Source organism: Gadus morhua, chromosome 11 (genome assembly GCF_902167405.1).
Source record: "Gadus morhua chromosome 11, gadMor3.0, whole genome shotgun sequence".
Classification (NCBI taxonomy): domain Eukaryota; kingdom Metazoa; phylum Chordata; class Actinopteri; order Gadiformes; family Gadidae; genus Gadus; species Gadus morhua.
In genome coordinates this window covers 22,382,148-22,395,224 of record NC_044058.1, presented here as the reverse complement: position 1 = coordinate 22,395,224, position 13,077 = coordinate 22,382,148, and the positions used below count along the sequence as shown (strand labels likewise).

The 13,077-nt window shown below is 46.5% G+C and overlaps 1 protein-coding gene across 2 annotated transcripts in view; it reads left to right on the top strand.

The window, feature by feature from the left end:
• kmt2bb (lysine (K)-specific methyltransferase 2Bb) overlaps positions 1–13,077 on the top strand; it is a 53,637-nt gene that overhangs the window by 35,221 nt on the left and 5,339 nt on the right. For both annotated transcript variants that reach the window (XM_030369356.1, XM_030369355.1), the window contains exons 28-31: positions 343–492; positions 789–3,816; positions 5,203–5,303; positions 6,964–7,101. In XM_030369356.1, coding sequence (XP_030225216.1) covers positions 343–492; positions 789–3,816; positions 5,203–5,303; positions 6,964–7,101 — 3,417 coding nt within the window. The remainder of the gene's footprint in view (positions 1–342; positions 493–788; positions 3,817–5,202; positions 5,304–6,963; positions 7,102–13,077) is intronic.

The window sequence follows — 13,077 nt, the reverse complement described above, 5'->3', positions numbered from 1 at the left end:
GGAATTCACATACCATTAGCATAAGAATGGGTAAATATAGACTAAACCCTAAAACAAATGCTGAGGGAATCTACACAACAGGAATGACTCTATACTTGATGTACATGTTAACTTGTATTGCGTATTGTCTGTTTTAGAACTCACTTTTCTCCTTATTAGATTAGCGACCACAGCTGTGGATGCTAATGGGGATCTGAAAAAAAAATAAAAAAGGCTTCAAACGTGTAATTTCCCATCCTGCTCTTTTCTGAATCCATCTCTTTAATCTTTGTGCAGCCCTTTTAGTTTCAATCGAGGAATGGCTTTAGAAATGTTAACTACATCTGTATTTATCTTTAATAGAAATCAAAGCCCAAGAGCCCGACGGAGCAGACATCCAGTCTTCTACGGAGGTCCCACCTCGGCCTGAACAGGGAGCCAAGCCAAAGATTCCGAGTTATCCCCAGGCTAGGAGGCCAGCTGGTGGCATGTCCCGGCCTCTCCCATCACCAGGTATACCTCATCCCCCACCCTGACTCCATCTCTTCAACATAAACATTCATCACATAGTACTTGGCATCGTGTAGCATCTTATCCTAGCTATCTTTGTTGTGTACGGGGAATGTGTTAACCTAGCGATTGTTAGTGCTTGCCACTTGGTTCTATCCTTAGCGGACTGAGAGTGATATTTTGTATAGTTTCTCTTATCTCGGACAAATTTAAATAGTTAGCTTTGGATAAAAGCATCTCCTAAATGCCAAGAATGTAAAAATAAGCACTAACCTTGATAAACACCTGTGTCCTCTTAGGAGTGATCCAGATAAAGAAGCCCCACCACATCCTGACCATAAGCGACCTGGAAGAGACGCGCCGGCCGCGGCGCCACAGCCCCCACTCCCAAGCCCCCGCGCTCCGAACCCACCTCCCCCCGCCCCCCCTCTCAGGGCCCATCACGCTCCGCGCCACCGGGAAGTCCTCCCTCCCGGCCCCCTTCCCCCTCGGTGCTACTGACAACCTGCTGACCTCTCCGTCCCCCCGCCCCGTCGGAGGCCGGGCCGCCTCCTCCATCCGTTGCCCGGGGAACACGATTTCCCACTCTACCTCAGCCTTGTTCCCTCACTCGTCGTCGTGGCAGGAAGGCTCCGAAGGCCTTCCCTCGCCGGGCCTGTCCTTCCCGGTCGCCCTGCAGCACTCCCCCCGGCCCCGCCTGACCTTCGACCTGGGCCAGCCAGACTCCGTGGAGGTGCCGCACAACTTCCTGGCGTCGCCGGACCCGGAGGAGGTGTCGGCGGCGAACGGCGCGTCGCCCCTTGGGGGGTCAGGTGCGCACAAGGACCAGGCCTTCCCCTTCGGGCCGGACGCGGCCTTCTGCTCGGAGCTCAAGACGGAGCTGGAGATCGAGGAGACTCTGCTGGACGAGGGCGTGGCCATGAACTGCGGCGGGCAGATCGTTGTTGAGGGCGACGGCCAGGATCAGTTCTGGAGGGGGACCCGCGAGGCGCCCAAGAGGACGCGTGTGGCGTCCCACTCCCGCTGCGCCGTCAAGGAAGACTCGTCGGACGACGACATGGAGCACTACTTTGACTTCTCCCGGACGATTGTCAGCTGCCCCGCCTCCAGAGAGCAGCCCAAGTCCCCAACCTCCCCCTCGGTCCGGCCCATCCCCCAGCTGGACGGCGTGGACGACGGCACCGAGAGCGACGCCAGCATGGCTAACAGCGAGGACACGGACAAACTGAAGCCCTCCAGCCACGCCCAGATCCCGGCCAAGAACCTCAAGATGCTTCCCGAGTCCCCAACTGCGAGCAACGGGCCCAGTGCCGACGCGGAGAGCCCGGTTCCTAAAGCGTTGCCCAAGCTCACGGACGCCCCCTCCGCCGCCATGTCATCCACGAGCCAAACCCCGAGCGACGCCTTTCTTCTGGACCCGCCCAAGTCCGAGGACTTTACGGATTTGAAAAACGCCGACCTGAACACCCTCTTCTCTTCGATCGTCCCCATGAACATGAAGGGCCCTGGGAGCGTGTATCAGGAGGAGTTATTCCCAGGGTCTAGTATAGACCTGTCTGGAACGCCGCTCCTCTTGGAAAGGTGCGACCATGCCTCTCCCAACACCCGGTTGACTGAGTTGGAGACCCACCAATCTGAAGCCTCCAAGCCCCTGTTCTTGGGTCCTGACAGTAGCGGTTACATCCCAACCACCGATGTGTCGACGGTTTACATGAACCACTTGGCGAATAACAGCGGAGAGCTATCGTTGACCAGTCCTCCCGTGAGTAAACCGGGGTCGTTGTTGGATCTCCTGCAGCCCTCGTCTCTCATGGCAACTGACCTCCCCAACCCGTCTCCAGTGAACGTCGATCCTTCACAGATGACTTCACCACTGCCTAGTTTCAGTCAGCCCCCTCTGCCAAACATAACGCTCCAGAGTGTGACGTCCTCACAAGACTCGATGTCCATGCCGCCGTTGGAATCCTTCTGTGACAAGCTGACCACCCTCACGGCGGTCGGGGACGTCACACAGATTCCCCTGAACCTCGTCCCTCAAAACGACCCCCTGTTGTCCGCCACGTCCAGCACCATCCACTCAGTCGGGATATACGGATCGGTTCCTCTGCCCATGTACCCATGTAGTCAAGCACAGCCGCTGGGTTGTACCGCAATAAGCATCGTCTCCGCCTCTCCTTCCATATCCTCTGTGCCTACTGCACTGTTGACTCAGGGTCCATCCACTCTGTCGCTGGGCCAGCCGAGCGCCGGTCCCATGCTGCTGAACGGCTACAGCACGTCCTCCCTGCAGAAAGAAGCCGCCACCTCGTTCTCCATCAACTTCGCCAGTCCCCGGCCGGCGCTGGAGCCCCAGCAGCCCCTGGTCCACCAGGCGCTGCCCGGCCACGCCATCCTTACCGTGAAAGAGGTGGGCGGTCCCAACGTGGATTCTACGCCGCACGTGCTGCTGGTGAACCGGCTGGGCCAGATCTTTGTGAAGAACCCGGAGAGCAACAACTTTGAGCTGCCCACCACCGGCTCCGCATCGTTCAACTGCGTCACTCAGATTGCCAGCCTCCTGCAGAACAACGCCCTCTCGGCCACGCTGGCCGCAGCCGGCAACCTCACCCCCGCTGCCACCGGCGCCGCCAGCCTCACCCCTGCTCCCGGAGCGAGCGTTGCCACGGCCCTCCCCCAGATCGGGACCCCCGCGGTTCAGAACCAGACCACCATCGCTCATCTGCTCACCCATAACAGCAACGGAGCCACGGCCTCCGTTAAAGCCAAGAAGCCGAGGAAGAGCGCGAAGGCATCGGGCGAGGGCCGGGCCCCCGAGAACAAGAAGCCCAAGAGGAAGAAGGAGCAAACCGCAGCCAGGAAGCCAAAGACTGTCAAGGATCCAGTGCTTCCTACGCCCTTGAAGGAGAACCCTCCGATCACGCCTGGTGAAAGTGCCCAAGCCATCATCAACCAAGCGATGGCCAGCAACTACACCCCCAAGTGGAGCGGCCCCCGCACCCTGAGTCCTTCCACGCTGGTCCTGCCCCCAGGCCTGCTCATCGAACCCCCGGTGCCGGCTGCGAAGCCGCCCCAACCGTCGTCGATGTCGCGCCCAAGGACCCACGTCCGCATGAAGAGGGTGTCCTCGCTCTCGGACCGCACCGTCACCAAGAAGTCGAAGGTTGACTTCCTGGAGCCGGAGGCCCCCGTGGAGGCCCAGGACCACCACAGGCCCAGTTTCGCCAGCAGCCGGGCGTCCGGGGTCCGCATCAAAACCCCCACGGTGAAGGGGGTGCTGAACCTGGACACCATGAAGGAGGAGCGGCTCAGCGACTCGGACAGCTCACGGTGAGGCTGGGTTTGGTTTTTAAACGTGATTTTAAGGTAGACTTAAAGGGGATAAATTATACCACCAGTGCCCTGTATTACGAACCCCGCTGAACATACCCAGGCTTTCTTGGGAAAACCTGGATCGACAGGGACGCAACCCGCGATAAGAGTTATATGGTACTACGAAGCTCACTTAGGATTCGATTTGTCAATCCAGGTTTCTACTTTCGGTTCAATTCGCGTTCACATAAAAGGGGCGTTTAGCTGCATTTTACTCACCTTTACAAAGTGGATAGATCAAGAGCAGTATATTTCACTCTAGAGCAGAGGTCTTCAACAGGGGGTCCGCTCGTTTTGGTTGATTAGAAATGTTTTCATATTCCCCCTGCATTTTTCCACGAATTGAAATGTCTTTAAATACACTGCATTAACCTGAATCCAACATACTAGCCGTGTTTACATGGACACCTTTGATCCGATTTCTAATCGGAATAGATCTATTCCTATCATGCGATCCGAATGTACTATGTAAATGGCATTTACAAAAGTGGCAAACATACGTTTGTGTGTCTATCGCGCTAGGGCTGAACGATTTGGGGAAATCTACCGTAATTTTCGGACTATAAACCCCGCCTTTTTTCAAATTTTTGGATTCTGCGGCTTATAGAACGGTGCGGCTAATCTATGGGTTTTTACAGCTAACGGCCACTAGGGGACTTCCTAGTCTATGGATTTTACAGGTTACAGTCCACCAACTTTAACTCTATGGGCTCTGTGACCGGTCTGCGCCCCCCCCACCTTTAAGCGGCGGGCTCCAGTCCGGCTTGGGCAACACGAAACAGAAATGGGGGGGTGGTTGTAGTCTATCACTTGGTTTTCTGTATCAACCGTAGGGCTAGAACCGAGCGAAAAGACTTCAACCACCCCCCTATCCGTTTCCGTGTCCGGTCCGGTTTCCGTTTCATTTACAAAATGCCGATTTACAAAATGCCGATTTACAAAATGCCAAATAAAGCACGACAGAAACTGTATTTTGCTACGATACTTTATGAGGAACATCAATGAACACCACTAATCAATCGATGAGTTTCACATTTCTGAAAGCAAAGGTTATGGGGTGTTTGTGAATGCCCATAGCCAGCCATTGTGAAGCAGGCAAGGGCGATTCGAAATTAGCCAAATACTGGAGACGGGATCAATATACAAAGATTCGGTGTTAACCACTACATTTCATCCTAGACAAATTGTCCTTTAATGTACCGACAGCGATATATCATTTCTCTTTCTTTCCGACAAATGTACCTATTGTAAGTCGCTTTGGATAAAAGTGTGTGCTAAATGCTTTAAATGTTCATGTAAATGTATATCCTTTGCTTGTGTAACAATAAGGTCCTACACCTGCAGGTCTTGGGACGCTCTGGCAGCATCTCGGGGCGACCCTGGGAAGCCCCCCTCCTGGGAGACCACCGGACACAGCGGGCTCACGGACTGGAAGAAGTACTCAGGTACTACCCCTAGTTCAGCTAGTATACAGGAAGTGCTACCCCTAGTTCTGCTAGTACACAGGAAGTATTCACATGAGGTACTCAGTAGGGGTGGGAAAAAATAATCGATTCTTCGATGCTTCGCGGTTCTCGCTAGAACGATTCTGTCCCGATGCAGATTTATTTTATTTTTTTGCCTGCTGCAACATTCTGTTCGCCAGAGAGGGATAATTTTTTTAATTTTAAAATTATTGATTTTATCTTCAGTGTGTATTGGCCAATCTGATTTGTCTTGACACGATTGCAATTCAGCCTACGCATGGCATGTGCGCAAACTCACAGCCAGACACAAGAACTCCTTCTAATTCATGAGCAGCTATTCCTTTAATGACATAGAAAAGAAAGATTAGGAAGAAAATAAAACTGAAACCTATTTTTTGCATGCTTCCATATTGTGTTATAATGCAAGCTGCATTGATTATTGCATTGTTCAAAGAAAGTCATATTTGTGACAAAAGCTTTCTCTCTTATGAAATATTAGTTAAGTTAAGTCATCTGTTGATGTCTTTAATGATCATCACAAAAGTAGGAAGTGATTAGCAAACTCTGAGTAGGAAACCCAGATGAATATTTACATTTTTGAAAATCACGAATGGAAACGTACATAAAAAAAAATGTTGCATCAAGATTCATCGATAATCGCTTCAGAATCGAATCGTTGACCTCATAATCGGAATCGAATCGTGAGGTGCCAAGAGATTCCCACCCCTAGTACTCAGGTAGCCCTCATTCAGCTCCACACAGGGAGTTCTTGGGTTTAAACCCCAGTTCAGATAGTACATAGGAAGTACTCTGGTTCAGCCAATACAGGAAGTACTCAGGAAGTACTCAGTTTCAGCCAATACAGGAAGTACTCGGGTACCCCTAGTTCCGCTTACCAACAGGAAGTACTCAGTTTCAGCCAATACAGGAAGTACTCAGGTACCCCTAGTTCCGCTAACCAACAGGAAGTATTCAGTTTCAGCCAATACAGGAAGTACTCAGGTACCCCTAGTTCAGCGAACACACAGGAAGTACTCTGGTACCCCTAGTTCATCTGATTACTTAAATACTCCTTGTGTATTCGTATTTGTTGATTCGTTAGTTCGACTAATACACAAGGAGTACCTTGGTACCCCTAGTTCATTGGTTCTCAAAGTGCGGCCCCGCGGGCCAATGGCGGCCCGCCGAAACATTCCTGGACGCCCGCAATGACATACAAATGCAAGTTAAAAAAGCAAAGAAAACAAAAAATGATTTACTTTTTTTATTTATTATTATATCAATATTAATTTAAACAAAAATAAATAAATCTAAAGAGAAAAGTCGACTTTCTCTAGCTTTCAATTAAATCCTGTTACAGTTGTTAGTTTTAATCCGACTGTAAATTACTTTGAAAGGATGAACCTCAGTTTCGTGATTTAGACCTCACTCCCAGAGGTCCACGGTGCAATGTTTTCTTTCACCACTGGGATGCTGACGGCGTTTCCCGCCTAATTTTTTTCCTTTGGCGGCCCTCACTCAAATTTTGGGTTCCTAAATTGGCCCTCAGCTGTCGAAACTTTGAGAACCCCTGCCCTAGTTCCACAAATACACAATAAGTATATCGTCTAAAGCCCTTGTTTGTGTGTCTTTGCGCTAGGTGCTGCCTCCAGCTCCGACGACGAACCACTACCATCGGAAGAGGACGAAGAAAGCCCTCCCAACAAAGACCAGCCACATCTGCGCTTCCAGATCACCAGCGACGACGGCTTCAGTGTGGAGGCGGACAGCATAGAGGGTAGGCCTGCCCCCGTCATCCGTCAGGCACGCTTTCTCATTGGAGGGGGACAGGACAGGGGGGAACCGGGGTGAAACTACCCTTTCATTTTGCAGATGTCAATGCCCTCGGAGTTATTTGTTTCGCTCGGCACGTTTCTTCGCATTCCGTGGGAAGATAAACAGCGTGGCTTGCTTTGTATACATACGAAGGTTGTTTAGACACGACCCCGACGAGGAATCAAAATAGGCTAGAGGTTTTGTCTTTCTGACCAGGACTTTTTTGACACATTATTTTATTTTTTATATTTTCCTTTTTTCTTAAACTTTTCATGTGACAAGCCTGCACCTCAGAATCTGTCAGCATCACTTAATCTAATGTGGGTGTGTTACCGATGTAGGGCTGTACAGTATGGACTAAAATGTATATCATCACGGTATGACTTGAGGCATTGATGGTAACGGTATTATATCACAGTATGTTAATTGTATCTTCTAATTTCGATAAAATGCTTCTGAAGGGGTTTAATACTGCATGAAAAAAAATTGCAAAGTCTTTTCTAATGTTACTTTCATCTCTGAAAAACACTAATGTTTAATAGTATGGATTTCTTTCTCCACTTGCTCGCGGACCTTGACGTATAGTTTTGGCATCTCAATTTGGCTGAAGTGTGTGCGAGCAGGTAACGCGTACCTGGGATCAAGTGTTTGGACCATCTCTTTAAATCCCTTTCTATTGACATTTTGAAATGGAACCATGTCCTTACCAGAGGCGGACAAAGTACACAGCTTCCTTACTTGAGTAAAAGTACAGATACCCCTTGCTAAATTTTACTCAAGTACAAGTAAAAGTACTACAGTCAGATGTCTACTTAAGTAAAAGTACTGAAGTACTTGTTTTTAAAAGTACTTGAGTATCAAGAGTAGGGCTGCAACAACGAATCGATAAAATCGATAAAAATCGATTACTAAAAGCGTTGCCAACGAATTTAGTCATCGATTCGTTGAGTCGCGCGATTAATACGTCACTCTTAGGTAGGCGCGAAACTGTTTACTGACGCCGACAGGTCCATGCTTCGTTCGTGCGTGCCCAGTCCACAGCGAGCCTGCGTCCTACGAGAGCTTGAATGTGCGCGACCACTGCTTTTCTTTTTTAAACATGGCGGAGGCGGAGAAAACGGTTCGACCGAAATCTTCCAAAGTGTAGGAGCACTTCACAATACATAAAACTAAAAAGTGTGTTTGTTGCAATCTTTGCAAAAGTGAAATGGCGTGGCACGGAAGCACCACGGTGATGATACAGCACTTAAAAAGAAAACATGTCGGAGTCATCCATGACGAGGAAGCGGGCTCAACCGCAGGGTAAGTCAATACAAAATCTCACATTTTTCCATTTTCAGTCTCCTCTCTCGTTTGGTTTGTTAATGTATTCGTTATCCAGCTTTAGCATGAAACGTTTATTAAACTAACGTGTGTGTGTGTGTGTGTGTGTGTGTGTGTGTGTGTCTTGCTAAGAGAGCACTTACAGCTTAAGCTGTAATTGTATTTATTAAAAACGATCTTACATACTACAATGATGTAGGTAGGCTAATAATTAAATGATTAAGCTTCAAGTGTTCATTTTCTGTGGTAAACCGGGTGAGATTTAAAATAAACACTGCACTGTATGCAAGTGAGTAGGACATTTTGTAGTCAGACAAAATCAACATATTGTATATATTTAAATGAGTAAATAAACTGCATGAGTGTAAATAAATAATTATTATAAAAATGTGTATTGTCTGTAATTGATCTTTGGGTTACTTACTGGCCTTAACATAACAGTAATTAATAACTAAAACAATGAGGCATATTAAGTTTATTTAAATAGTACTGTTTTACATACTAATATTAACTTTGTCATTGCAGAAAAAAACAACCAACTATGAGTGACTTCCTGATTGGAGGAAGATCATGTACACCACAGCAAGCATCTGTCATGACAGATAGCATCCTTAACATGCTAGTCACTGACATGAGGCCTCTGTCCATGGTTGAAGATGACGGCTTCAGGGCGATGATTCACAACTTGAATCCTGGTTACACTCTTCCCTCAAGGACCCATTTCACTAAGCTCATGGAGAGAAAATATGAACAGACATTCAATGAAGTGAAGACTGCTTTAAACGATGGCAACAACAGCAAACTTGCTCTCACCACTGATGTTTGGACAAGTGTAGCCATTGAGGCCTACCTCGGTGTTACTTGCCACTACATCACAGACGATTGGGGCATGAAGTCAATCTGCCTCACTACCATGCCACTGCAGGACAGACATACTGGATCCAACATCGCAGAATGGTTGGAAGAAGTTGTAGCCAGGTTTGAAATCCCTCCTAGCAACATCATTGCCATAGTCCATGATAATGGTGCCAATGTTGTGGCTGCGGCACGCATCCTGGAGGAGAAGAATGGATGGTCCTCTGTGCGTTGCACTGGTCATACCTTGCAACTTGTAATCAATGCTGCTTTAAAGCATCCAAGCATTGAAAAGGCTGTTGGAGCTGCAAGATGTCTCGTGGAACATTTTAAAAAAAGTGAGCTAGCCAGCGGTAAGCTAAGGGAAAAACAACAACAGATGGCCACACCTGAGCACAGCCTTGTGCAAGATGTAAGCACAAGGTGGAACAGCACCTTTTACATGGTCAGTCGACTGATTGAGCAAAGATGGCCTGTAACAGCAACACTGTCTGACATCTCTGTCACAAAGAAAGGAAAAAGGTACCTTGATTTGAAACCAGAACAGTGGATTCTGCTAGAAGAACTTTTAAAAGCCCTCAAGCCTTTTGAATGTGCCACTGTCTTCATGAGTGCAGAGAAATACACCACAATATCTGCAATACCTCCTCTTGTGAAGGGGCTATTGAAGTCCACCGAGAGTGCTGCCTACGAGTCGGGCCCGTTGCAGGCTTTTCAACTCACTGCTACCAAGCAGCTCCAGGAGCGATGGGAAAGGGAGACTTCCTTTTCAGACACAGCAGCAAACACAGTGATTCTTGCATCAGCACTTGACCCAAGGTTTAAGAAACTGAAGTTTCTTTCCCCTGAAGAAATCCTTTGTGTTCAGACCAAAATGCAAAGACTGGCACTTGGAGAGATGGAGATGAATGTGCAGCAGCCCGTCACTTCCACAGATAAAGCTTCTACATCAACACCTCCTGCCACTCTACTTCATTCACTCCTTGGTTCCAGCAGTGAAGAAGGGGATGGATTAAGCGGAGATGATGATGATGATGATGATGATGTCAACAGAAAAGTACGAGAAGAAGTCCTCGGATACTTTGGAGAAAAAAAACTTGATAAGGAGGACAACCCATTGCAGTGGTGGAAGACTTAACGAGGGCAAATATCCAATATTGGCCAGGCTAGCCAAGTCCTACTTGTGCATCCCTGGCACCTCAACACCATCAGAGCGGCTGTTCTCTGCCGCAGGCAACATAGCTTCAAAGAAGAGAGCCAGCCTTAGCCAGGAGCATGTAGACATGCTTACATTTTTGCATTGCAATGCAAAATTCCTGACAAAAACTGTTAAGTGAACAGTGAGTTTGTGTGTTTGATAGAGCAACAAGCAAGACCACGTTAATGTCAATGTTTAAACAAATACAGTGTGGACAGATTAGTAATTTGCATTTTTCTTTATTTTTTATCATTTATTTATTGTTCTAACAGTGCCTTGTTCTAGGTAGTTCACTGAAAACTGAAAACCAAATTTTGTGCACTTTATAAAAGAAAGGAGCCTTTTCATTTTTGTATCATATATATATATATATATCATACATTGTATGTTTTTTTTGTGTTATTCCAATTTTCTAATATTTTTCCATCATTTAATGACTTTTAATAGCTCAGGGACGTTCAAGCAATAACCTGCACTCTGAGGTCTGCACCGTGAATTTATGTTCAGTTTTTTATGTTCAGAAAGTAATGTTCAGTAATTTTTTGAATAAAGATACGGCATTTACAAACGTTTATTTTTTTTTTATCCGATTCATCGATTAATCGAAAAAAGAATCGACCGATTAATCGATTATCAAAATAATCGTTAGTTGCAGCCCTAATCAAGAGTACAAGAGTATGTTTTCTAAATATTGCATTACTACTGCCACAGTGCTTACATTTACGTATAGAAACGTCCTACATGGAGTTATGAAAAATGTTAACACCTTGGAGAATGTAAAAGGAATTGAAAGTAAAATCAAGTAATTTTCATCTTTTTACCATGGCAATAGCACAATAGTATACAGTATAACAGTATACTCAAGAACATAAAAACAATTGCTCAGCTTACATAAATATGCAATGTCAGAAAAGAAAATTCAGCTAACAATTCTATGTATGTGAGTTTCTCCGTTTTTTTATCAATCAAATCAACAATCGTCTCTCATCTAATTCTGACCATGGAGTTGGCTTTGGCGGAAAGCGAAGGTGATTGCTGATAGGCTGAAGGCTGTCCTAATCAGTTTGAGAGGGAATCACGTTTGAGAGGGAAACAACAAATTGAGGGTTTCCGTGATTTCTCTTTTCTCCTTTTATTTTTCAGAAGGAGTAACGGGTACTCACTGTTATGGATAGAAATGTAACGGAGTAAAGAGTACAATATTTGCCTCTCAAATGTACTTGAGTAAAGTCATGAGTACTCCCAAAAAATGATACTCGAGTAAAGTACAGATACCTCAAAATTGTATTTAAGTACTGTACTCAAGTAAATGTACTCCGTTACTGTCCGGCTCTGGTCCTTACACAGGTAAACAGTGACAGTGTTTGTTATCTCGTTCAACCGCTGGCTTTTTTGGTCGTAAGGACTGGCTTTGAAAAATGCCGGTGGAAGCAATGTCTGTGGAAGAGATGCAGAGACAGCTGTTTCCTACGGTGTTGAAAGAAAGCTTGCACAATAGCATACTGCCTGAGAAGGCACTGGCAGTATCACTGTAAAATCTGTCCCTGGGAAAAGTAATATTGCGCCGAATTGAAAAGGGAACTACGTTTCGTTACCATATTTTTTTAGTTTTGTGTAGCATTTGTTACCTGGAAAAGGTATTTACGTTACTGTATTAACTTGTTACTTACTTTGTAACGCGTTACACACAACACTGTATACCGGTCACACGGTAACGTCAAAATCCATAACGTAGCGCAAATTCGCACCGGGGTGCTTTCTAAACCGTTTATACCGTACACCCCTATGCCCATGATAATTAAAGGACAATTCCGGTATTTTGAACATTGAGCTTTCTGGTTTGTTTAGGATGAAATAGAGTGGTTAACACCGAAATTTTGGAAACGGAAACGGGGAGTGGTTGGAGTCTTTTCTCCTGTTTCTAGCCCTTCCGTTGATACGGAGAACCAAGTGAAAAGACTACAACGTACCCCGTTTCCGGTTCTGGCCCGGTTTCCATTTAATTTACAAAATGCAGATTTACAAAATGCCAAATAAAACACGACACAAACTGTATTTTGCTACGATACTTGATGAGGAACATCAACGAACACCACTCACCTCTCGATGAGTTTCACATTTCTGAAAACGAAGGTTATGGGGTGTTTGTGAATGCCCACAGCCAGCATTCTGTGGGCATTCACAAGCCTGAAGCAGGCAGGGTCGATTCGAAATTAGCCAAATACTGGAGACGGGACCAATATAAGAAATTTCAGTGTTGACCACTTTATTTCATCCTAGACAAACCAGAAAGGGTCAATGTTCAAAATTCCGGAATTGTCCTTTAAGTCAATACGTTTTGTTGAAGTATTTTATCTATACATTTTTACCCTGCAAATACTGATGAATGCATTGTTTGGTGCAGAATAGGAGTCTAAACGAATACGATATCATTCTTACCAACTCGTCTTTTATCATTGAATCAATGATCAATGAATGAATGAATGGCCACACGTGCACCCACTGGTTCCAAGTTTCCTGCAGTGGGGGAACCCATTGCACACGTTCAGTGACCCCGACATA